At 49.0% G+C, this 27011-nt stretch overlaps 1 protein-coding gene across 2 annotated transcripts in view; it reads left to right on the top strand.

The window, feature by feature from the left end:
• LOC136477302 (uncharacterized) overlaps positions 1-27011 on the top strand; it is a 40455-nt gene that overhangs the window by 7869 nt on the left and 5575 nt on the right. For both annotated transcript variants that reach the window (XR_010763975.1, XM_066475427.1), the window contains exons 10-20: positions 5126-5214; positions 5653-5751; positions 5825-5940; positions 6018-6136; positions 6934-7004; positions 7388-7490; positions 19222-19361; positions 19491-19649; positions 19742-19845; positions 20340-20515; positions 20948-21134. Coding sequence is in view for 1 of the 2 variants with exons in the window: in XM_066475427.1 (XP_066331524.1) it covers positions 5126-5214; positions 5653-5751; positions 5825-5940; positions 6018-6136; positions 6934-7004; positions 7388-7490; positions 19222-19361; positions 19491-19649; positions 19742-19845; positions 20340-20515; positions 20948-21134 (1363 nt within the window). In the remaining variant the exon portion in view is untranslated. The remainder of the gene's footprint in view (positions 1-5125; positions 5215-5652; positions 5752-5824; positions 5941-6017; positions 6137-6933; positions 7005-7387; positions 7491-19221; positions 19362-19490; positions 19650-19741; positions 19846-20339; positions 20516-20947; positions 21135-27011) is intronic.

The following is a 27011-nucleotide window of genomic DNA, read 5'->3' as shown; positions in this document are numbered from 1 at the left end:
TGCAATCAGGCGATGCAGGAGCTGCTCGGAGGAGGCAGTGAGGACGATGTCGTCGATATAGAGAAGCAGGTAGACTGTCTCGGTGCCACGGCGAAGTATGAAGAGGGATGTATCGGACTTTGCTTCACTGAAACCCAAAGAAAGCAGGAAGGAGGCAAACCGGCTGTACCATGCCCGTGGAGCCTGTTTTAGTCCATAGAGGGATCTGTTGAGCTTGCATACATGACCAGGAAGTGCAGGATCACCAAAACCAGTGGGTTGTGAGCAGTAGACTGTTTCTGACAGGGTCCCGTGGAGGAAGGCGTTTTTCACATCAAGTTGATGAATCGGCCAATCCCGGGAGTGAGCCAAGGTGAGGACAGTCCGGACGGTAGCAGGCTTGACGACGGGGCTGAATGTCTCGTCGTAATCAACGCCGGGACGTTGGGTGAACCCGCGAAGCACCCAGCGAGCCTTGTATCTGTCCAGGGAACCATCGGCATGAAACTTATGCTTGAAGATCCATTTGCCGGTGACCACATTTGCCTTGGCAGGACGGGGAACGAGATCCCAAGTGTTGTTGTCCTGTAGGGCAGCATACTCCTCTTCCATGGCCTGACGCCAGTGTGGGTCGGCGAGGGCGTCACGACAGGAGCGTGGTAGAGGTGACAGAGCCTCAGTGTGCAGCGCGAGGCGCGGTTGTCGGTAACCGGACTTCCCGCGGGTCGCCATGCCATGAGTGTTGGCGACTGGTGGGATGGGGACAGCTCCTGTTGGAAGAGGAGGGTCACCCTTGACGAAGCGCGGCGGTGAAGGAATCATGTTGGAGCGTCGAGGAGGTGGTCCAACAGGGGACGCAGGTGGCGAGCTGGGGGCGGGTGGACGCCGGGTGTAGACATGAATGACCGGTGGTTTGTTGAAGGAGGACGCCGGAGGTAGTTGTACAGGGGGTGCCACCACGGGTGCCTATACAGAAGGACCCGTGGGCACCGGAGCAGAGGACGCCGGGGGCGCCTCTGCAGAGGGCGCCATGGGCGCCGACGAAGTGGGCGCCTGTCCAGAGGGCGCCATGGGCGCCTGTACAGGTCGAGCTAGAGAGGAGCCCGGCGGCCGGGGCACGAAGCCCGGCGGAGGCTGTCGGAGGGCCGGTGCGCCCAAGGTGGGCACCGGCTGGGAGAGCACACGGGCGGGCAGAGGGCTAGCAGCCCACGGTGTACCTGCAGGTGGAAGTAAAACTGACGACGAATCGTCGTTAGTTAGAAAATCAAGCTCGTGTGTGGGTGGCGAAGGTCGACGGAGGGAGAAAGGGAACGTTGTCTCGTCGAAGACAACGTGACGTGAGATGATGACGCGGTTTGTGGCGAGGTCAAGGCACCTATACCCCTTGTGGTCAGGAGAATAGCCAAGGAAGACGCACAAGGAAGATCGTGGAGTGAGCTTGTGAGGAGTGGTGGCGGTGAGGTTGGGGTAGCAGGTGCACCCGAAAACTCGAAGGTCATGGTAGGAGGGGAGAGTGCCATGGAGGGCAAAGAAGGGAGTGCTCATATTCAGGGTCTTGGTGGGGAGGCGATTGATGAGGAGAGTGGCGGTGGCAAGGGCATCAGCCCAGCAAGAGGGGGGCATGGATGCTTGGAAGAGCAAGGTGCGGGTGACGTTGTTGACGGTGCGAAGCATGCGCTCGGCTTTGCCATTTTGCTGCGAGGTGTAGGGGCATGACATGCGAAGGGTGACACCTTTGGCAGAAAAGAAAGCGCGCGACGCGGAGTTGTCAAATCACGCCCGTTGTCACACTGCACGGTCTTGATGGTGCAACCAAACTGAGTGAGCACATAGGCAAAAAAATTGGAGAGAGCATTAAAGGTGTCAGACTTTAGTTTAAGAGGGAAAGTCCAAACAAAATGCGAGCAATCATCAATAATGACTAGATAATATTTGAAACCGGATACACTGATGATTGGGGAAGTCCACAAATCACAATGTATCAAGTCGAAATTTTTAGTTGCACGAGACAAGGAATTGTTAAAAGGCAAGCGGACATGACGCCCAAGTTGGCAAGCATGGCAGAGAGTGTCATCGTCGGGCTTGCTGCAGATGATGGAGGACGACTTGGCAAGAGTCTGAAGAGTAGCCTTCCCGGGATGACCGAGCCGATAATGCCAAGTAGTGGAGGAGGGAGTGGCCACGAGAGCGCAGGAACCGGATGGTGATGTCGGGAGCTGCAAGGTGTAAAGGGGTCCCGAGCTGTCACAGCGAAGGAGGAGGTTCCTGGTACGAAGATCCTTCACAGAAACACCAAGAGGGTCAAACTCGACAGAAACAAGATTATCAGTGGTGAATTTCCGAATTGACAAGAGATTTCTAATAATGTCAGGGGCAATGAGAACATTGTTGAGGCGAAATGGGCCAGGGAGGGTTGAGTAGCCGGTGCCAACAACCGGAAGAGTGGCGCCATTTCCCACAACAATTGAAGAAGGAAAGGAGGAGGTTGGTGACATGGTGACCATACCAGGAGTGTCGGCTATGTGAGAGGAAGCACCCGAGTCGAAGACCCAATCCGAGGTGCTTGACGGCGGAGTGAGGGTGACGGTGCTGAAAGCGTTGGCGAGACCCTCAGTAGTCCAGGGCGACGGCGAGGTGGGCACCTGCTGGGGCGCCTGGTAGTATGCCCCGGGGACCGGCGGAGGAGCGAAGTAACCCGGGGGCACTCCGGCCATGAGAGCTTGCTGTGGCGGTGGACCGCGAGAGCCACCTGGGTTGGACTCGGGCCACATCTGGATGGACCCGGTCCATGGGTTGAAGAAGGATGGCCACTGTTGGCCATTTGGTGGGCCGGCTTGAGTGCCGGCTTGGGCGCCGCCGTGGCTGCGTCCACCGCGGCGACGTCGTCCGCGGTTATTGCCGTTGCCGGACTGCTGGCCCCCAGCAGCCTGAGGATGGCGTGAAGGAGAAGGGGTGTGGCCGAGCTGCTGTCCCCCAGCAGGCTGTGGAGGGCGCTGAGGAGCAGGGGACGGAGCAGGCGGCCTGCTGGATGGCGCGGTGACGAGGGCCGAGGGCGGAGCTGAAGGTGACGCCATGTTGAGTTCGGCCAGCCTCAGGTCAGCACGGACGTCGGTGAAAGATGGGAAGGGCTTCTGCCGCGTGACGAGCTACGACATGAACTGGAATCGTTCGTTGAGGCCGCGCAGCACATTCAACACCAGGGTCTGGTCCAGGACGGGTTCACCAAGGGCGGCGAGCGCGTCCGCCATGTGCTTCATCTTGCGACAGTATTCATCCACAGATAGAGCACCCTGGCAGAGAGTGCGGAACTCGGCGTCGAGGAGCATGGCGCGTGATTCACGGTTGTTGAAGAATTGCTGCTCGAGGCCTAGCCACGCCGCCCGAGCAGTGATGCCGTCACGCTCGTGGACAACGTCGAGGAGGTCAGGGGCGATGGTGTTGACGATCCATGAGACGACAACACAGTCCATGCGGGACCATGCCGCATCGTGGAGGTGGATGGCGTCGCGCTGAGGACGTGGTCCTTCAGGGCAAACCGGCCGAGGATGAGCAGGATGAAACCGCGCCATTTGGAGTAGTTTGAGGCTTGCAGATCAAGAACAATAGGAGTGAGGTTCTTGATGTTCTGCACAGTGGCCGCCTGGCTATGAAGATGGGCGACAGCCGCAGTCTCCGTGGCGATGGAGTCGGCGTCGCCCTCCGAGTCGTCGTCGCGGTGATGCTCGGGGTGGAGCCGCACACGGAGGGCCGTGGCCTGCTGTTCCAGCAGGTCAGCCTGCTCGCGCTCCAAGTCGAGAGCGGCGGCAGCAGCGCGGACCCGCTCCTGGGCGGCGGCGGCGGACTTGAGGAGGTCCGCCTCCTTGAGTTGGGCGCTGCGCGCCTGGTTGGAGTCGCGTAGGGAGGCGGCCTCAACTTCCAGAGCCTTGGCGGCGGCGAGCGCCTCGTTGCGGAGCTTGGTCGCGGTGGCGGCAGCCAAGGCGCCGGAGCCGGAATCGCCGCCGGAGGAAAGACCAGCCATGGGTACGGGACGCCGGAGGAAAGAGCAGCCAAGGCGCCAGAGCGCGGCGGCCGGAGAGGCGCGCGCGCGGGTCGGGGCTGGGCGGCGGCAGAGAGTAGCGGAAGCAGGGGATACGATTAGACTGATACCATATTAGACAAAGGCCATTAGGCTTTGTATATTCCTTGATAATAGATTACAGAAGAGATTACACTTATATAGGAGAGAGAGGGGATGGCCCAAGGGGCCAGCAGTGTGAAAGGGCCAGTATAGCTGGCGCCTGCACAGTTAGCTAGGAGATTACAGTAAAGGAGCAAATAATTCTAACACATACGAGGGATAGGGTGGATAACCATTGCCAAGAGGAAGGCCGAGCAAAGTCGGCATGGAGGGAGACTAGAGTATTTGGGGGTTTCCCAAGGCGAGGTAATGGTGCCAGGGTTTTTGCCTGGCTACCGCAGCAGAGGTGAGATTGAAGACAAAGTAGATGAGAGGTAGGAGATAACTTGTTTCTTCATTGCTTGATCCATTCCATTGATGCTGGTTACAATATATAGGAGCTAAGCTCCCTGCTAGGCGCACAGACTCTGGCCCTTTCATACTTGAGGCCCCTTCAGCTGCTCCTTAATTGCTATTAATAGCCTTAATGACATTGGCTCTTTCAGCCACCAGCCTCCTCGGGCTGTGCCAGGCCATGCGCTGCCTTGGGAGCACCCCTGCATGCAGCCATGCACATGACATACAGCACCTATGTACTTTCTGTTCTATCGTTTACTATTTTCGATATGTAGATCTACCATTATCCTTGTTTTTGTATACAGTTCTGCTCCCTCAGCAGGCCATCCATGTTAACCACTGTTTAGTTACTGTCCACCTCTACTGTGTTTTCTTTTCTTTTGTCATCTGCTAGTTAACAAATCACTTTTTTTCCGTGGTTACCTGCTAGTTGATAAAATAATCTCCTGAAGCCCAATGATTGACATGCCATGAGTTTTGTGTGAATTACACTTTGTGAAGTGACAATTCAACACTCATAAAGACAACATCTGTTTGCAGATGAGACCTTCCATGAAAACAACAGTCTGACATGCGCTAGTTGCTTTATCCTTTTCCCCTAGTTATATTTATGTGCACATCTGTATTTAGCAGATATCGAGAAGGGAGTCAATAGAAGGCCGTTATATGAAAGTCATCCTCTATCATCATTTTCATGGACCCGAACTGACAGTATGGATATGGTATGTTTTATTTGTTATCATCTTTGGCATTATTTGTACCTGGAAAACATTTATTTCTTTGATTGGTCCATTCAATTCAACGATTTAACTTAGCTGATACACTTTTCATGATCATGAATTTTTATGCTATGACTTGATTGTTAGAATGCATTCGATTGAAGAGCACTTGGCTCTTTCCTCTGAAGCAGTTGCATGAAGATCTTCTTGACAGTGTTTTGTAAAAAAAAAGGACAGACCCAGTGCTGGCGGCTCCCACATGAGTGGGGTCTAGGGAAGGAATAACCGAGGCAAGCCTTACCCCTGCATTTTGCAGAGAGGCTGCGTCGGACCCATGACCTTTGGCTCAGTGGGAAGGCTTCTCACCACTGCGCCAGGCCTTGACAGTGTTTTGTAATGTAACAAAAATACCTAACGGAGTGCTTTACACTTATCGTGCAGGGGGATTGGTCAAAGAAATGCAAGGAAGCATTAAGCAATTTTGAGCTGCTGAAGGAAGGGAAGAATAAAGACGACATTGTTTATGAAAAGGCTGTTCAGGTGGCAATTTTATGTTGGTACACTAAATTAAACTTCTTTCTGTATGTTTATCTAACATTGAATATTCTTATAGATATTACATGGTACAAAGGATGAGGTGCATGACATTGTACAAACTGCACTTAAGTCCAGTGATTTGAAGGGTCTCCATGCCCAATGTCTTACAGATATATGGATAGGCAGAGAGAGGTCTGATATGATTTTTGCTAATCCCTTCCCTAGCTTGGGGTGAGTGGTCATCCTTCTAACCTGATCTTTATTTTCAGGTTTGCTTTTGTTGATCTGAGTGCAGGACCATTTGCCTGGGGCCCTTCTGTTGGTGGTGATGGTGTCCGTACAGAACTTAGTCTGCCAAATGTTGCAAAGACTGTTGGGGCTGTTGCAGGTCATCTTTTACCACAAAGTCTTCTGTATATGTATTCTATTTGAGCTATTATCTGTTGCTATACTCTGCATACAGATGCATTTGTTATGTATAGTGTACTTTGTCTTTATTATGTCTAGGTATTTCAAATAATTTTGCTCTCATTAGTTTCCCTTAGAAGTTACATGCCTTTAATCTGTGGTTAATCAGTCACCTGCTCTATTCGTCACCTGCAGTTCTCCATAGCCAAATATGGTTAATTCGTCGTCTCAGCTCATGTTGTAATTATGTGTCTTGGCTATGTATCTGCTCAGACATTATTTAGGCAACCTTTTGTTCTGTTGAATCTTGGATAATTAGTGGTTTGATGTGAATTGTGAGGGTTCAAACAACTATGGGATCACAAAACACAGAAGTGCTATACCACATCGAAGAGTATATTAACTTATAGAAATTTTGAACATGGCATGCTTTCATTTTTTGTTGGTGTAGCACTTTCATCTTCTGATTAAAACATGTTTCTGTCCAAATATTGTCAAATCATCCTAATTTTATTAATTAGAAAATTTGCTACATGTTCTCTACTGATTTCCTGGAGCACAATTTTAATGGGGTTTGCTGGTCTCATTTCAGTGCTGTAAACATATAATCCAAATATGATCATTTTTTTTGTGTTTTCATTATGTCTAAACTCTTTTAACATATAATGCTTGATGGTCCAAACATAACAACTTTATTAATTCTTTTGTAAGAAGTTAGTAAGACCCGACCAGGGCTTTTTGGTCCATCATTAAGTGATTGTTGCTGATCGAATACAGAAGTTACAGAAGAAGAAGCTGAAGAAAAATTGCAAGACACAATAAGGGAGAGATTTTCGTCCTTTGGTGAGGTATGCTGCATTTTCTAGGACCATCTGTAACATTTTTTGAGTGAAAGCTTTAGGGCTGAACAGCAGAGGGGGAACACATTTTTTTGGAAGACTGCAAATTTATTTCTTACTTTTGTGCAGTTGTACCACACAATTCTTGCACTAGCATCTGATAGTTCACTTATGGCTGGTCCAATAAGTCTATATAGTCATTCAAGTACCACATCATTAGCAGCAATGTTCTATGACACAGTGGAACTCAAATGGCATTACTCAACAGTCATCTCTTCTTGTGTTCTCTATACACATCCATGACTTACTCTTGCCTCTCATATATTGTTGTGACCCCTTGAATTAGCAATTGATTTGTGTGTGGCATCTCTCTGTTTTTTTTTTGGATTCAGGATTACCATGCTGTTGATATCCTATTAGCAGAGATTGATGTGTATGAACTTTTTGCTTTCAAGCATTGTGTGGGAAGAAGGATACAGCTTGCCCTTTGTAAAGGTACTTTACGGTGACCTAAGATTCGGTTCTTTTGGAACTATTCTACATAGTGGTATACTTGTACTTTAGTTTATACTCCCTCCATCCCAAATTATAAGTCATTCCAACTTTCTTGGAGAGTGAAAACATCTCAAGTTTAACCAAATTTATATAATAAAATAATAACATTTATGATACCAAATAAGTATCATTAGATTCTTCATTAATTATATTTTTATAGTAATACCTATTTGATGTCATAAATTTTTGTAATGCTCTATATAATTTTGGTCAAACTTGAGATGCTTTGACTCTCCAAGAAAGTTGGAATGACTTATAATTTGGAATGGAGGGAGTACATGCCTTCTGAAATACACAATTATGCTATTGTTCTGTATTATTTATTCCTTTTGTTATATGGTCTGAATGAAAGAAAGAAAATGCCTCAAATACATTCTAATACCATTAGCAATAAACAATACCAATACAGCATGCCATTTCAATATTTGCACTAGCGCATATTGGCTAGCATGGACTGGCATAGGTTGATATGGGCGATATATTACTAGATATCTTTGTGTAATATTTTCCTCACAAGTGTCATGTGGGGCAAGGGAGTCACCTGCAGAGCAAAGAAGGCAAGCACAGCAAGCCAGGGAAGTGGCTATGGCGCCAATTTGGGGAAATCCTGGGCGCACCATTAGCTGGTGCTAATTTAGAAGCTTAGCAAGAGTGACTGGGAGAGAATTAAGGGTGAATTGGGCTGCCTAATGGCTATGTAAACCGTGAGGTACCCTGGGAATAATCAAGCAATGAATTAGTCCTCTTCCTTGTCTCTCTTCTCCAACAACATAGGGAGCCGAGGGGTAAAACCTCGGCCTGACTCTACCCACGGCTATGCCCTGTGTAGCCAAGGATTGCCATCGCCGGCACCTCCACTAACCCTTACCGGCGTCATAACACCTTGCTGTCAAAGCTCGTCTGGCGCGCGGCATCCGCCAGGTGCTGATCCAGTGGCACGGTGAGCCTTCCTCGGCAGCCACCTGGGAAGACATCGACTCCTTTGTCCTTCTCTACCCACAGTTCCAGCTCGAGGACGAGCTGCTCGTCCCAGGAAAGTGGCTAGAATGGCGCCAATTTGGGGAAATCCTGGGCGCACCATTAGCTGGTGCTAATTTAGAAGCTTAGCAAGAGTGATTGGGAGAGAATTAAGGGTGAATTGGGCTGCCTTATGTAAACCGTGAGATACCCTGGGAATAATTAAGCAATTCCTTGTCTCTTCTCCAACAACATAGGGAGCCGAGGGGTAAAACCTCGCCCTGACTCTACCCGCGGCTACGCCCTGCGTAGCCAAGGATTGCCGTCACCGGCACCTCCACTATCCCCTTCCGGCGTCATAACAAGAAGGAAGTTCTTTTAACAATTAACATCGTAAAAGATTTTATAGAGAGAATAAATAATGAGACCCAAGTGGAAATTAGATGAGGATGTAACTCAATATGAAATGATATATCTCCTTTATCATGTAAGTGGCGAAACAAGTTTGTGGATGAAGTTAACCTTCAGCTTCACAGGGTCAACCGCATCCTCATATCTTCAATTTGTTTATGGCTAATCTCGATTAACTAGCTTGTGTGCTTATTTTCACTCTTTCTTGGCTGCCTATTGCATGCCGCTTCTTTCTACCAGACCTTTCACCTATACAGGTTGTCTTCTTTTCCTGCACCTCTTTTTCTCTTCATTCCTTTTTTAATAAAATGAAATGCACAGTAGGGGCCTCCCCGACTGTGTTTCCCCATAGTAGCCCTAGTTGTGCAATGTATAGAGACCTAGTTGTGAACTTTCCTGATGAGCTTCCGTATTACCCTGTCCTCTAAATCAGTTAAGTCTACATTGTCCAACTCCATGATCTCATTCAATTCATCTCTCTCCACTGTTCCCAATCTTCTTCTAAAGATTAGATTCCAGTCACTCCTTCCTGCTTCAGCCACTCTGATGTTCAGCTCATTACATACATATCCTGCATGGATTTGGAAAAAGCAGTTTTCAGAGGACACTCCGTCCACACATCCTCCCAAAACCTGGCCTGTCGGCCACTCTCCACCACATAAGCTTTTCCTTTCTCATACCAGCCATTCACAGCATGCAGTCCTTGCCAAAACTGTGAACCTCCTTTACCAGAGGTTTGGCAAAGGCTTTTACCATTCATGTATTTCCTTTTCAACAAGTTTAAACACATACTTTCCTCTCCACTTTGTAACTTAAAGATCCACTTAGCTACAGGGCTTGGTTCATAAATCTGGTGTATGAAACCCAAACCACCAAAGTCCTTTTGTTTAGCTAAGGCTTCCCACTTAACCAGGTGATTCTTGTTGCCCACTCCTTCCCAAAAGAACCTACCTCTAGCTGAGTCAATTCTCTGATGCTTACCTTATGCAGCCAATAGAAACCCAATGTATACATTGGAATACTTTTTAAGCGGGAATTTATTAGAATAGTTGCCTCCATAAGATAAATGACTACATTTCCAGGCTGCCATTCTGTTCTCAGTTTTCACTGGTGCCTCACTCAACTCAAGCTTAGTCAGCCTCTTGTCACTGATAGGTAATCGGTAGCCCCGTCAGCCCATGGCCGGGCCATAGAGCTCCCCGCTGGAGCTCGTCGTGCAGCCCCATGGCTGGGCCCTGGTGCTCGTCCCGCACCGCCATGGTTGGCCTGACCTCGCGATAGGGCCGCGGTGGAGCCCCTGCTCCCACGCGAGCGAGACGAAGAAGGCACGGCGCCGTCGTGAGTCGTCCGCAGCTTCCGTCGTCACCCGCCTAGTGAATCAACCCCGCGGAATCCATCTTCCGTCGCCACTGGCTTCTACATCTGGTCCGGCGGCCACCTCTTGTGCTGATCTGCTGCTACTGATCTGCTCTGCGGTTGCTTGGTACTGCTGCCGTTCCTCCCTGACAAGACCTTTGCTGAAGTTGAGTTCCCCTCCATGGCTCGGCAGGTTTGCTCCCCTGGTGCTCTCTTCGAACTTGAGCATGATCCTGCTCTTGCGGAGTTAGTCGAGGACTGGGATTTCTCTCCGGGTAAGAGATTCCAAGCTGAAGTCCTTCGCAAGTTCTCCTCTTCGGTGCACCACCCATCATCGTCTCCGGATGGCTCCTTCTTCATGCTTGTGGTTTTCCGAAGGTACCTCTTTCGTTTGACTGAAGAGTCGGTTGCTATGGCTCTTCACTGTTGCCTGGGTGGCTCTCCGGCTGGTTTTCATGTTTCCTATCTGCAAGACCGACACTTCCGCTTTTCTGTTGCCTCGAAGCATGTGGGTTTGTTGGTCCGTGCCCTTAAGAGGATTACCACTGATCACTTTGACATCTACTTCCACATGTGGCGTGATGGAGGTGAAAACTGGGAACTCGAGCACAAAAAATGGGAAAAAGAAGAGAAGGATAGCTGGTCAGCTGTGATTGGTAAAAACAAACGTAAGATGTCTGCCAAGAGGGTTTCTTTCCACAAAAAGCTTATTCAAGATTCTCCGGTTCATAAATCTCGTCCTAGGGAGCTTTTGTCGATGATCAAGATTGGTGCTATTTTCTGCCCTCTTACAACAAACTCCTGCAATGTTTTGAGGAAATTTTCAATTTCTTCAGATTATGAAAGAGATGTGCAAGCCAATTCTGATGTTCTTGCTTCTCACAAACCCAATGGTGCTCATTGTGTAGCATCTTCCTCAGTGGTTCCAGTTCAAACGGTTTTCAAGAGGCTTGAGAGAGATCTTGATATTAATGGCAATAATTTTCTGGCCACCAATTCTCTTCAGCCAAAGCACTATAATGAAGTGAAGCTCCCCCAAGGTGAACGGTTCAACTTTAATCCCAACCTATCAACCAGATTATGCTTTCGCTGTTTAAGCCCAAATCATTTAATTTGGGAGTGCCAAAGTGATATTAGGTGCATCTACTGTTTCACATATGGTCATCGGGCTCGAAATTGCTTTAGAAGAAGAGCCCACCTTAAGCTCAAGTGGACTGCTAAGCCCAGCTTGCAACCATTGAGCTCTGTGTGCAGTAAAGATGGAACCGTTCAACCTCCCCCTATTATTCAGTGGTCCCTAGGACCTAAGGCTGCTAATGCCCCGAGTGCTCCTTTGCCTTCTTGCTGCTCGCAGAAGGTCACTCTCCACATCCCAACCCCGGGGAAGACAAACACAGAGGAACCAGAGCAACCTGTGCCTCCACCTCCTCTCGCCTCCGCAAACAACGATCAAGCCATGGCGAACTGTTGTGCCAGCGCGATCACTGAAGCCCGGCTTACCCCAGCGCAGCAGCTCCAGCTCATGCATCTCATCAGAGATTACATAGAAATTGAGGTACGGAAGAAGGTCGTTTACTTCACGCCGCATCCGCATGGTGTGGGATTCTTTCAGCTTGGCGACCCTTGTCAGCGCGACACGCTTGTTGCTACAAGTTCGCATTGGATTGGTGGTCATGAAGTCTGTTTCGTTAGGCATGATGAGACCGCAATAAATGTGCGCAACTCTCCATACACTAGAAAGAGTGATGATGATGCTGACCCAACTGCTCACAATGGCAGCCCTCATTCTTTAGAGGGGCTAGTAGTTCCTGGGGACACACATCTCTCGGATGAAGCACAGGATGAAAATGGGATACTTACGACCCTTCTCAATCCCTCTGTTGGTCTGAGGGATCAAGATCCTGCTGTTATGGTTCATGCTGCCTCATCCTCTGTTGCCACTGCCATGCTTCGAGATATCGATAAGCAGGCTGTGGAGGAAAACAACCTTGTGGAGCAGGCAGTTATTCAACATAACAAAGTTCCTACAATCGGCAGTCCAACTTTATCTGCTATGAATAATAGAGTGACAACTAATCAAGATGAACATGTTCGGAGAGAGGCTATCTTCAGTTTGCTTGCTGCTGGACTAAGACAAATCCTCCATGGTCAGATTACTCTTCCATTCACAGGCTCCTTGGGGAGTGTACTTATCCCGAGCCCCCTCATCCAAATTGACCTTGCCTCTCTGGAGATCGATTCCTTCAACATCAGTGTCAACTACAATGGTCAGTGCACTGCTACTACTGCTGCTGTTTCACCGGTGCCTACCACCTCTATGGTGATGATCCAAACTCCCGAAGTCAAAAAGGCATTGACAAGCCTTCCTGCTCAGCCTGCTGATCTGCTCATAAAAAAGACCCCTGTCACTCGAGTCTACTATAGGAGGAAATTCAAGGATAAGACCAAGGAATTTGAGAGGGAGACTATGGTACTGGAACCTTCTCTAGAGCAAGATGGTTACATCTATGCACCAGATCACACTGTTGATAATGATAGTAAAAACAAAGGCAAGCGAAAGGTGATAAGGAAAACGAAGTGCAGCACCCCTACTTCCACTCAAATGCTTAGAAGAAGCCCAAGATTTACTGCCAAGCTTGATGGATACAAGCCTGTCATGGCTGCCTCAAAAAAAAAGGAAGTCGGTAGAAAAAAAACCGAGAACAAGGTTAAACCACAGGCTGATCTTCTGGATACCATTCTTCTCCCTCCCACTTCCCAAGCCATTGAATTTCCTGGGCTCTCTACTGTTGAGGAGTATGTCAACACTCATACTGTCTTTCCTGAAATTCCTATCACTGAAATTCAGAAGGTGGCAACAGAACTATGCTGCATCGATCCTGTGGAGGTGACAGCTGAACTGCTTCTTGCTCCAAGGCCTGAAGATGCAGGTCCGAGCAGAAGTGGAACTTAGATGCATCCCTTGTTTTTTTTTTTTATGGATAACACCACAAATATCGATAGCTCAAACTCTAGTCTGAAAAGAAGCTGGAACATCCTCAATTGGAACATTAGAGGAATCAACTCCGAAGATAAATGCAGCGCGGTAAAAGAAAAGATCGATGAAAGCTCTTGTGCAATCTTCTGTCTCCAAGAAACTAAGAGAGATCATTTTGACCACTCCTTCAGAAAAAAACTGGCCCCCAAACGCTTCAACAAGCATGCCTTCTCCCCCTCTGTTGGACAATCTGGAGGTATTCTTATGGGGTGGAATAGCTCTATCTTTAATGGGGAAATCATTGAGATTAACAAGTTCTCCATAACGGTCAATTTCTCTTCCTTGCATAATGGTCATAACTGGATCCTGACCACTGTATATGGTCCATGCCAAGGTCCTGGTAGAGATGAGTTTGTTCTTTGGCTCAACAACCTTCAAATTGATGATAATGTGAACTGGATGATTGTAGGTGACTTCAACTTTTACAGATCATTGAATGACAGAAACAGAAGGGGAGGCAATATGAATGACATAATGATCTTTAATGAAATTATAAGTAACCTGGGACTCCTAGAAATCCCACTTAAAGGGAGAAAGTATACTTGGAGCAATATGCAAGATGATCCCCTCCTTGAGCAAATTGACTGGGTCTTCACTTCTGTTAATTGGATCTCCGATTACCCTGACACACTTCTTCTTCCAATGGCAAGACCAACTTCAGATCATATCCCTTGCAAAATACAAATTGGCACCAATATCCCCAAGGCACAAACTTTCAGATTTGAGAACTACTGGATTGATCACCCTGGGTTCATGGATCTTGTGAAATCTGTTTGGACCTCTAATGTCAGAGCTTCAAACAGTGCCACAAGAATTAGCTCAAAGTTCAAGCTTCTTAGAGCTGCCCTAAAAAAGTGGAGCAAGAAATTGTCTAATCTCTCTAGGTTGATTAAAATTTGTAATGACAATTTAGAAGTTTTAGACTCTCTTGAAGAACAAAGACCTCTCTTTATACAGGAATTTAACTTCAGAAGGATTCTTAAAGCACACATTCTCAGATTACATGGCTACAAAAAAGAGTACTGGAAGAAGAGGTACACTGTGAGATGGACCAAGTTGGGAGATGAAGGAACAAAATTTTTCCACGCTGCAGCCACTGAGTGATACAGGATTAACACCATCACTAGCCTGACAGCCGAGGATGGTAGATCTATCACCGAGCATAATGAAAAGGCAGCTCTGCTACTAGAGGATTTTAAAAAGAGAATGGGATGCTCTTCTAATCCTACAATGCTCTACAACCTTGATCATCTAGTGCAGGCTAGAGATGACTTAGTTTCTCTCTCAAGGCCTTTCTCCACCCATGAAATCGATGAGGTCATCAAACACATGCCGTCTGATAAAGCTCCTGGTCCAGATGGCTTCAATGGGCTCTTTCTGAAAAAATGTTGGGATCTTATAAAAGAAGATGTCTACAAATTATGCTTTGATTTCTTCAATGGTAACTTGAATCTGGAAGCCATCAACAGCTCATTCATCACTCTAATCCCGAAAGTGCACAATCCTACAAGTGTCAATGACTACAGGCCCATTTCCCTTCTGAATGGTGTCATCAAAATCATCACAAAGCTCCTTGCCAATCGGCTGCAGGCTAAAATAATTCCTTTAATTCATACCAACCAGTATGGCTTCATAAAAAATAGAACAATACAGGATTGTTTGGCCTGGGCTTATGAGTACATCCATCAATGCCAACATTCCAAAAAAGAGCTTATTATTCTGAAATTAGACTTTACAAAAGCTTTTGATACAATTGAGCACAACACAATCTTGCTGATGATGAAGCACTTGGGGTTTGCTGAAATTTGGATTGATTGGATTGAGAGGATTCTTGCTTCTGGCTCCTCTTCGGTCCTTCTGAATGGTGTGCCAGGCAATCACTTTCACTGTCGTCGTGGGGTTAGACAAGGTGACCCCCTGTCACCTCTCCTCTTTGTGCTTGCTGCGGATCTCCTTCAATGCATTGTCAACAAAGCCTACCAGCAAGGTTTGTTTGAGTTGCCTATTCCTTCTTTTGAGCTGGATCAGTTCCCCATTGTTCAGTACGCTGACGACACTATTCTAGTCATGAAAGCTTCTCAGAGGGAGTTATTCGCCCTAAAAGGCCTTCTCGAATCCTTCTCGCAATCGACAGGGCTGAGAGTCAACTACAGGAAGTCTTGCCTTGTTCCCTTAAATCTCTCTCTTGAAAAAGCTCAACTCCTTGCTGGTGTCTTCGGCTGCAATTTGGAATCTCTCCCTTTTAACTACCTTGGACTGCCGTTGGGAACAACAAAACCTCGAGTTGAACACTATGGTCCCATTATGACTAAAGTTGAGAGAAGGCTCACGGCAACTTCTACCTTCCTGACCCATGCTGGAAGGCTTCAGCTAGTCAATTCAGTCCTCTCTTCGCTGCCCACATATGCCATGTGTACCTTAGAGGTGCCGGTTGCGGTCATTGAGTATATTGATAGAGCAAGACGTCACTGCCTTTGGAGAGGTTCAGATTCCAATGCAAAGATGAAACCACTGGTGGCCTGGAGAAAATGTTCAAAGCCAAAAAGAAAAGGAGGATTAGGAATTATTAATCTTAGGAGTCAAAACAAGACCCTTCTTTTGAAGCATCTGGACAAATTTTATAATAGGAAGGATATCCCATGGGTGAAGCTGATCTGGAATGCGCATTATTCCCAGGGTCAAGTGCCACATGCTTCGACAGATAGGGGTTCATTTTGGTGGAAGGATGTCCTAAAATTATGTGACATGTTCAGAGGAATTGCAAAGTGCACTTTTGGAGATGGTTCCACTGTGCTTTTTTGGTCTGACCTTTGGAATGACAACATCTTAGAATCCAAATTCCCAAGGCTCTATTCCTTTGCCCGGAATAAGAACATTTCAGTGGCCAGGTTTTTGTCTAATAACACTCTGGAGGCCCAATTTCACTTGCCCTTATCAGAGCAGGCCTTCCAAGAATTCCAAAGTCTCCAGGAATTAATTCAAGATCTGCAGGTCGATCAGAATTCAAAGGACTCCTGGGAATACATTTGGGGAAGCAAGAACTACTCCTCATCAAAGTGCTACAACTTTCCTTACAAGAATATACAGCCCCCATCCCCTTTTCTCTGGATTTGGAACTCCAAATGCTGTAACAAACTTCGAGTTTTTTCGTGGCTCCTCTTGATGGACAGACTGAACACAAGGAACATTCTGAGAAGGAAAAAGCACAAGCTTCAGGGAAACAACTACAATTGTGTCCTATGCAGCAACAACATTGAAGAAACCGCATTTCATTTGTTCTTCACCTGCCCCTTTACCCAAGCCTGTTGGCAACACCTTGGTATAAATTGGGACTTCACAATGGATTTCTTCCGGATGATGCAGCAAGCCAAGGCTCAACATAACAACCCCTTTTTTATGGAGACCTTCATCATTGCCACCTGGCAGATTTGGAAGCAGAGAAATAACTCTATATTTGACAGAGGCCGGCCATCCTTTGATTCTTGGAAAAGCTCCTTCTATGACGAAGTTAGGCTACAGGCCCATAGATTTAGTTCTGCTAAGCGCTCTGTCTTCCTTTCTTGTACAGCTGCTCTAGTTTAGCTCTGCTGCCCACCTCGGGCTTGCTTCCCTTTTTTTTTGTTATCTCTTGTATAGAGTTGCTGCTCCTTTTGTTTAAATAAAAAGTTTACAGTGGGGGCCTCCCCTGCTGTATTTTCCGCTCAAAAAAAAAAACTGATAGGTAATCCAAGATACTTCATTGAGAACTTGCCCAGCTTACAATTGAAAGTGTCTGCTATCTGTGTCCCTTCCCACCTCATAATTTATTCTCATCCCTGACATTTCATCATAACATTACAGCAAAAACTTAAAGTTAGCCAAGTTTTGTTGGGAATTCTCAAAAAACAGGATAGTATCATCTGCATATTGTAGATGAGTCAAATCTCCCTCCACCAAATTTGGTAATAAACCAGTAATCACTCCCTTATTTCCAGCTGTCTTCAAAATCTCTGCTAGAGCATCAGTGACCAGATTGAACAGCAAGGGCGACAGAGGATCCTCTTGTCTTAAACATTTAAAACTCCTAAAACATTCACCTCTTTCTCCATTGAGATTAATAGCACCCTCTCTCTACACACTGCTTTCATTACCCAATCAATCCACTTCTCCTAAAAACCTTTTCTGTGCAGTAAATGTTCAAGGAAAGACCAGCTTACCTTGTCATAATCCTTCTGAAAGTCTAGCTTCGACACAATCCCTGTCTTTTTCATACACCCCAACTCATGCAGTACTTCATGTACAATCATTACCCTTCCAAAATGTGCCTTCCTGGTATGAATGCAGTTTGTGTTTCTGAGTGCTTTCTGTTTCACTCTAGTTAATCTCGGAGTTAGAACCTTTGTAAGAACATTATAGATCACATTTGAAAGACAAATTGGTTGATATTGTCTAATACCTGATACCTGATACCTGTGGCAATTTTAACTTTAGGGATTAAAGTGATCATTCCATAATTCAGCCTTGCAAGATTCAGCTGACCCTCATGCAACTTATTCAACATTTTGACTGCATCACCTCTAATTGTAGTCCAAATTTGCTTGAAGAACAGTACAGTGAAGCTATCTGGCCCTGGAGCGCCAAAGGATGCTAGTCCAGTTGGTTAGCAGTTCCGGAGGCACCCCTCAGGTCCTGAGTTCGAACTTCCATGGGAGCGAATTTCAGGTTGAGGGTAAAAAAATTCCCTCGCTCACCCCAGGCCAAAGCATAGGTTAAGAGACGGCCCTTCTCACGGGTGGCGGCTCCCTGTGTATGGATGGGGCGGGGGTTCGGGGATTTTCTCAGTCTGTGTGAGAAGACCTTCTTAATCACGATACCGTGGGGGCGGTCATGACCCCCGCAGGCCGAGTTTTTTTATCTGGCCCTGGAGCAGTATTGGTTTTCATGTCTTGTCTTGTGCTGCTATGTCCAGTTCTACCATTGTGAGCTGATTTGTTACCTTGGTTTGATACATGTCAAAATAGTTGTAGTTCTATGGGTATTGGGTCAAAATAGTTGTAGTTCTGTGATATTTAGGGCCTGCTTGGTTCCTAGCCGAAGTTCGCCATGCCAAGCCTCTGGTGGTGCCGAAGTTGTGGCGGCAAAAATTCACGCCACACCTTTGACGAGAATTACTACTGCTACCTAGTGCAAGAGACTCTGGCTCACCAGACTTGAGTGAGGAACCAAACAGCTGCTTTGACAGAGTGTGGCAGCCTTACTTGTGGCATGGCTGGTGGTGGCCGACAACCAAGCACGCCCTTACTCTTTGAAGTAGGACAATAGGTACATTGGAGCTGCAACGTAACCAACATCCGTTAAGAGTGCGGATTTGGCGCCCAGGGGGGCTGGTGTCCTCGTTAGCCAAAATACCATGTTGTAATGTTTCAAAAATCATGTATGTAGTACACATAAAGTTAAGTATAGCCGCAACAATTCAGTTTGAAATTCATCCTAGATGCCAAGAAACAAAATAGACAAGCAGTCAAACTGCCACTGTTCATCATGTGCTGACAGTGACACTTCTGTTTTTTTTAATCTCAACATCAAAGATGAATTTCAAACTGAATTGTTGTGGCTACACTTAACTTCAGGTGTACTACATACATGATTTTTGAAACATTGCAACATGGTATTTTAGCTAACGAGGGTGCCATATACTTTTAATATCTGTTATTAGAAGTTTACTAATCACATTACACAAATAAAAGACCATATTTTGTATTAAATTTACAAGTGCTATAGTTTCCATTGTTGTTTTTATTTCTTGAGGCTTTGAGTTTATGGTGGCATACTGGCATTTGGGCTTGAGTTTTGTGCAGTTCATATATATATTTTCCTGTTTCATAAATTTTTAACCTTTTCCAATTGGAAACTATATTTTTCATTACACAGAACTTGATGAGAGGATGCATGACCTGAAAAAGGAACTGGAGGGTTACAATACTGGAGATTCTGATGAAATTAACAAGAAGAAAGCTCTTGATGCACTGAAGAGAATGGAAAGCTGGAACTTATTTAGAGATACTAAAGTGGTTAGCTTTGTAAATTTATTTATTGAAAACACATTTTGAAATAAGCACATTTTAGTACTGAGCTGTTCAATGAAAAACTCAGTTAATGTATTAGTATTCTGATGACAGAGTTAAATCTTTTGATACCAGGAACATCATAGTTACACAGTGGCTCATGATTCGTTTCTTGCACAACTTGGATCTATGTTATGGGGCTCTATGAGGCATGTAATTGCTCCTTCTGCCTCTCATAGAGCGTACCATTACTATGAGAAGTTATCGTTTCAGTTGTATTTCGTGACACAAGAGGTATATATGCTGTTGCTTATATTTTTGTATACTCAGTAAACCTATGTCTTATATTGTTTATGTTCATTTTGTTTTATTTTTTTTCTCTACAGAAAGTCAGGAGTATAAAGCAGTTACCTGTTAATGTAAAATCCATCACGGAGAGCCTGAATTCTTTGCTATTACGTCATCAAAAGTCCATGTTTAGCCAAAACATGTATCACTTCTTCATTTTATCAATCTAAATATGTACTCATATTTCTTGTCATTTGTACCTCAGCAAGAGCTGACAAAATGCTTTTTTAAATAATAATAATGTGAAGTAGAGTTATGAGAGGATTTTTAAATAATCAAAATGGAATCTATATATCAAAGTTTATGCATCTTGCTAGATATCTTTTATGTTACTTTCTAAATTCTAATAGTTTATTTGGAGCAAATCACTGAACTTATTAAACTAAGTAACCAACCACGGTAAGAGATTTGGGTAGAAATCACTGTAGCACGAGACAGCTCTTACCTCTTAACCTAAAACAAATGATTACTCACCTGAAGAAGGTTTACCTTTGCTTGGTGTGTATTTCTTTTACGGCTTCTTGGCATCCAATGAAACTATCTTGAATGAAGATTGTAAGGTCTGAAAACTTGTTGTAAATTTGTTAATATTTTTCCCAGTCCCAAGGTGTTGAAATTATGCATGTCGATATGTAGGCTGTCATTGTCAGAGGATCCATCATTGATGATGGCGTTTTCAATGGCACGTCGTGCAGCTGCAGTGCCACTTCTATTAGTTAATGGTACCTATAAGTCAACTGTTAGCACATACCTTGATTCTGCTATTCTCCAACATCAGCTACAGAGGCTAAATGAGCACAATTCACTGAAAGGTATATTTAATTTTCTACTTTATGTGCTTTTCATGATACAGACATTGAAGGCTGTTGGTTCTGAATTGTTTCATTCAGTTCAGTACACCTACAAGTGTGTTTGTATAACTTGTTATTTAGTTTGTGTATGTGTGTGCTCACTTGAAGGGCGGGCCTGGTGCAAGCGGTAGAGTCTTACCGCCTGTGACTGGAAGGTCCCGGGTTCGAGTCGCGGTCTCCTCGCATTGCACAGGCGAGGGTAAGGCTTGCCACTGACACCCTTCCTCAGACCCTGCACAGAGCGGGAGCTTTCTGTACTGGGTACACCCTTTTTTTTATGTGTGTGCTCACTTCTTGTCTTGGAAACTTGCAAAGTAATTTCTGTGGTTTGGCCATAGGCAGCACCAGTGATCTACTCAAGCTCAAATGTCTATATTTTGTTTCTATATGCAGGAGGACATTCAAATCACAGGTCAACATTAGAGGTCCCAATATTCTGGTTCATACATAATGAACCCCTATTACTGGACAAACATTATCAAGCCAAGGCTCTCTCAAATATGGTTGTAGTAGTTCAGTCAGATGATTCCTGGGAAAGCCATTTGCAGTGCAATGGAAGACCCATCTTATGGGATTTGAGGTTAGATTTCGAATATTATATGTGAAAGCAATAGAATTTCACTGGAAATTGATAGATTGATTAGGAGGCTGATGGGATAAGTCTCTGTGTTGGCTGGTCTTTGAGGGGCTGCAGCATATGGTCCTTGTGGCTGCTTGGTGGTTTTGCTGCCCATTAAGGACAGCATCCTTGACTGACTAGGACAACATCTTGGACAGCATCTAGGACAGTATATAGGACAGCATCTTAGACAACATCTAGGACAGCACCTAGGACAGCATCTTAGCATCTAGCATCTTGACATATTGACATATGCTTGGCTGGCTAGCAGCCTATAAATATGTATCCCCAACCCCTCAGGTTGGCATGGCATTTGTGTGAGAAATAAACCAGAAAATTGCCCCAACTCCTAGTGTCATCCTCTCTCGATGAGAGTAAGAATTCTGCTACTACCAAGAGTAAGAATTCAGCGACTAACAACTGGTATTAGAGCCGTACTATCCTGTAGCCTGAGCATCTCCTGCTCATCTCCTTTCCCAGCTGCGCAACAGCCCCAGCTGGTAGCAACAGCAGCTTCGGCCGCTCCTGCTCACTCCTCTCCCCCTGCGCAGAGCAGCCCTCTCCCCACGCAGCAGCCCCCCGGTAGCGCGTCATGTCCGCAGGGCAGTCTCAGCGCTCGGTCGCCTCGAGCACGCGCCGTCGGCAGGAGGCCGAACTTGCCGCGGTAGAGGAACGCGAGCGAGCGGCGGCGGCAAGGGCGTCGAGGCTAGCAGCGGCGGAGCTGGCAGCAGCCAGAGCGGAGGCGGAGGCAGCGGCGGCGGCGGATGCAGCGCGTGCGGCGGCAGCAGAGGTCGAGGCTCTGCGCGGCAGCTTCAGCAGCTCCGTTTCTGCTGACGACAGCGCCGATGCGGACCTCGAGCTGCTGGGGAGGGAGGCAGCGTGAGCGCGGTCGGCGCAGTGGGTAGCCGCGCACGCCCACGAGCGCGGCGGCGCTCTTGGAGGGAGGCGCGCACGGTGGTGGTGCTCCTAGAGGAGGCGCGCACGGCGGCGGCGCTCCTGGAGAAGGCGCGCACGGCAACGGTGGCGGACGGGTCGATGGAGAGCGCGGCCTTCACAGGCAGCGTGGCTCTCTCTCCCCGGATCGGTACCGTGGTTACCACGGGCTCTAGGCTGTTGTCAGGGATGTCGGCCCCGGCGGTGGGTGGCCTACCCTCACTAAGACCAACTACGTCGAGTGGGCTGCGGTGATGAGGGTAAAACTCCAGGTGCGGCACATGTGGGAGGCAGTCCGGTGCGGCGACGTCGACTACGACCAAGATCGACGGGCGCTGGATGCCCTCATCGCTGCAGTCCCGTCCGAGATGCAGTTCTCGCTTACCAACAAGCGGACTGCCAAGGAGGCTTGGGACGCCATCGCTACGGCACGCATCGGCAGCGACCGCACCCGCAAGTCCACACTGCAGGCACTTCGCAAGGAGTGAGAGAACCTGGCCTTCGAGCCAGGTGAGGATGTTGGTGACTTTGCTCTTCGTCTCAACACTCTGTTGCAGAAGATGGTGCAGTTCGGCGATGACACCTACGGCGAGAGAGCTGTCGAAAAGCTCTTCTGCTGCGTCCCCGAGAAGTACAAGCAGATGACTCGTTCGATCGAGTCTTTGCTGGATCTCTCCACGATGTCGATCGAGGAGGCGATGGTCGCCTCAAGGTCGTCGACAGCGATGAGCCACAGTCTCTCTCGGGGCCCATCACCACTGGCGGGAAGCTCCTTCTCACTCGGGAGCAGTGGGTTGCCGGCCAAGGTAACCGAAAGAAGGGGGAGCTTTCTTCCGCGACAGGTGCCGCAAGCGTGGCAAGCTGCGCAAGGCGCGCAGAGACGCCCAGGCCGGGGCGTGAGGACGTGCCGAGGGTGATGCCCGCGGAGGCGCCCAGGGCGGCGCCGCCGGCAAGCACAAGCCAACACGAGACGACACCTGCCGCAACTGCGGCCAGCTTGGCCATTGGGCCAAGGACTGTCGACAGCCACGACGCGGCCAGGCCCACGTCGCACAGGCGGAGGAGCTGGCTCTGTTCATGGCACATGCAAGCATCGAGCTACCTCCAGTGACATCGGCCGCAGCGGCTCTCCTCCACCTTGACGAGCCAAAAGCACACGCCCTCCTCGGCGACGGCTCCGGCAACGACAAGACTGACGGGTGGTGCCTCGACACCGGCGCCACCCATCACATGACCGGTCGACGGGAGTTCTTCACCGAGCTTGACTCTAGCGTCCGAGGCTCCTTCAAGTGGGGATGCCTCCGGCGTGGAGATCAAGGGCGCCGGCTCCGTCATCTTCACTGCCGTGTCTGGTGAGCACAGGCTGCTCACCGGAGTCTACTACATCCCCGCGTTGAGGAACTCTATCATCAGCTTGGGATAGCTGGATGAGAACGGTTCGTGCGTGGTGGTTGAGGATGGAGTCATGAGGATTTGGGATCGCCGTCGTCGCCTTCTTGCCAAGGTAACCAGAAGCGCAAATCGACTCTACGTCCTTAACGTGCAGATGGCACAATCCCTCTGTCTCGCTGCTCGTCGGGATGACGAGGTGTGGCAGTGGCACGAGCGCTTCGAGCACTCACTTCGAGGCCCTAAAGCGGCTCAGTGCCACGGAGATGGTGCGAGGCCTGCCGTGCCTCGACCATGTGGAGCAGCTCTGCGACGTGTGCGTGTTGACGAAGCAGAGGCGACTCCCCTTTCCCCAGCGGGCGAGCTTTCGGGCCAAGGAGAGGCTCGAGCTTGTGCACGGGGACTTGTGTGGCTCGGTGACACCGGCCATACCGGGAGGACGACGCTACTTCCTGCTGCTCGTCGACGACCTCTCCCACTACATGTGGGTGATGGTCCTCGGCAGCAAGGGAGAGGTTGCGGACGCCATCAGGCGCTCACAGGCTGCAGCGGAGGTGGTGTGGCCGCAAGCTGCGCGTGCTGCGCACCGACAACGGCGGCGAATTCACGGCGGCTGAATTCGCGTCGTACTGCGCTGATTAGAGCATTTAGCGCCACTACTCCGCGCCGTACAGCCCGCAGCAGAACGACATCGTCGAGCGGCGCAACTAGACGGTTGTGGGGATGGCTCGGCCCTTCTCAAGCAGAGGGGGATGCCGGCTGTCTTCTGGGGAGAGGCGGTGGTGTCGACCGTCTACATCCTCAACTGCTCGCCTACTAAGGCGCTCGATGGTAGGACGCCGTACGAGGCTTGGCATGGGCGCAAGCCGGCGGTCTCCCACTTGTCTTCGGCTGCCTCGCGTTCGCCAAGGAGCTTGGCCACATCAGCAAGCTCGACGACAGGAGTACTCCGGATGTGTTCATCGGCTACGCGGAGGGCTCGAAGGCCTACCGCATCCTCGACCCGAAGACAGCGTGTGCGCACGGCGCGCGACATTGTGTTCGACGAATGGCGAGGATGGGCGTGGGACAAGGCGGTGGACGATGGCTTGGCTCCGACGTACGACGACTTCACTGTCGAGTAAGTCCACTTCGAGGGAGCTGGGGGAGTAGGCAGCTCTCCTTCGACGAGCGCGTCTACCCCAGTCCCCGAGCCTCCACCGACCCCGGCGCCTGCTACTCCGACAGCACCATGCTCTCCAGCCAGGACCTCGGCTGCGATGAGTTCTTCGTCGGCTCCACCACAGCCGGCACCGCCGCGCACTCCAGCACCGACAGGCACCTCTCCGGGCTCGTCTACTCCAACACCAGCTCGTGTCGAGCACAGCCCGGTTGAGCTCGCTACTCCGCTCTCTCACGACGAGGAGCGTATCGACGCGTACCACGACGGCGAGCCGTTGCGGTACCATACGATGGAGAACCTTCTCGGCGACCAGCCGGTGTTGGGACTGGTGCCTCACGACCTGGAGGCGCAGTTGCACCTTGCGTGTGACGACGGCGAGCCTCGGTCGTTTGCAGAGGCCGAGAGACACGCGGCATGGCGCGCCGCGATGCAGTTGGAGATGGATGCGGTTGAGAAGAACCGCACCTGGGAGCTTGCTGACCTTCCTCGTGGTCACCGCGCGATCACCCTTAAGTGGGTGTACAAGCTGAAGAGGGATGAAGCCGGCGCCATCGTCAAGCACAAGGCTCGCTTCGTGGCACGAGGTTTCGTGCAGTAGGAGGGGGTCGACTTCGACGACGCCTTTGCTCCCGTGGCACGGATGGAGTCCGTGCGACTCGTCCTTGCGCTAGCTGCCCAGGAGGGCTGGCGTGTTCATCACATGGACGTCAAGTTGGCGTTCCTTAACGACGACTTGAAGGAGGAGGTCTACGTGCACCAGCCGTTGGGATTTGCGATCCCCGGCAAGGAGGGCAAGGTGCTCCGCCTGCGCAAGGCCCTCTATGGCTTGCGGCAGGCACCGAGGGCGTGGAATGCCAAGTTGGATTCCACGCTAAAGGGGATGGGCTTCGAGCAAAGCCCGCACGAGGCAGCCATCTACCGACGGGGCAGTGGAGGAAATGCTCTGCTGGTGGGTGTCTACGTCGACGACTTGGTGATCACCGGCACCAAGGATGCGGAGGTGGCGGCATTCAAGGAAGAGATGAAGGCCACCTTCCAGATGAGTGACTTGGGGCCTCTCTCCTTCTACCTGGGAATCGAGGTGCATCAGGATGACTCCGGGATCACGCTTCGACAGACCGCCTACGCCAAGCGCGTCGTTGAGCTAGCTGGGCTCACCGACTGCAACCCAGCTCTCACTCCGATGGAGGAGAGGCTGAAGCTGAGCCGTGACAGCACGACGGAGGAGGAGGGTGACTGACGAGGACCACCACTGCCGGGATGCGAGCGAAGGTCGTCAAAATCGCCGGCAGAGGATGCGACAGCGTCCTCGTACTGGATGGCGGCCTCGGCCGCTTCTCGCTCATGGGCGAGCGCGTCATGGGTGCACGCGGCGGCAACATCGCGCTCCTGGGCCACGCCGCGGCCTCTTGCTCGGTGGCCTGGGCACGCTGGAGGTTGGCGTCGCGGGCATCAGCATGCTAGCGGCGGTGCTCCTCGGCTACACGGGCGCGCTCGGCGGCGTCCGCGCGGGTGTGCTCTGCTTTCGGCGGCACGGGCGCGCTCTGCTTCGGAGGCGTGGATGCGCTCGGCTTCCTGGGCGAGAGCACGTGCGGCTTCAGCATCTGGGACGAGTGCTGCAGACACAGACCTAGGCATGGCGGCAGGGGAAGGGACCCGCGCAAAGGGTGCACAGCCGGAAGGCGCGCGACTTGCGCAGCCAAGGGGCGCGCGGTAGGGTGGCTAGGGCAGCAGATAAACCTAGGCGTTCTGATACCATGAAAGGAATAGAATTGCACTGGAAATTGATAGATTGATTAGGAGGCCAATAGGCACGGTACTTATATAGGCATGGAGGACCCTGGGTTGGTTTATAGAAGTATGACCATCGTCGGATCTCCTTGCCTAATATAACTTCAATCAATCTATAATTAGCCATAGTGGGCCAATGGCCCAAGTGCCTTTGTGGCTGTCTAACAATATGTGTAATTTCATGAAAAAAAAACTGGTGATATGACATTAGTAATAATACCAGGACTTGATACTGTTTGCTGCTACCTTTAGCAATCTTTGATCTACAATGTTCTAGCCTTAGACTCTTCATATGTAAATATTGGTCTTTCTTTGAAAAAAAAGGAACTACAGATTTAAGAATTGACTTCATTCACTTTAAGATGGACACGAATCTTACCTTGAGCTGTAATACTCTCACCATTGATGTGCACTTCGTGTGGAGCTGTCACCCCAATATACGATATGAGCACACTGATGAAAAGTTTTTACAAGCAAGGATAAACTGATATGTCTATGTGTATCTATAGAAGTATAAAGGCATTTGCTACAGAACATGGAAAGTGATGTCGTGTGGTCAACGG

Source organism: Miscanthus floridulus, chromosome 8 (assembly GCF_019320115.1).
Source record: "Miscanthus floridulus cultivar M001 chromosome 8, ASM1932011v1, whole genome shotgun sequence".
Taxonomy (NCBI): domain Eukaryota; kingdom Viridiplantae; phylum Streptophyta; class Magnoliopsida; order Poales; family Poaceae; genus Miscanthus; species Miscanthus floridulus.
Note: the sequence above shows the minus strand (reverse complement) of the source record. Positions and strands in the feature narration are given on the sequence as shown.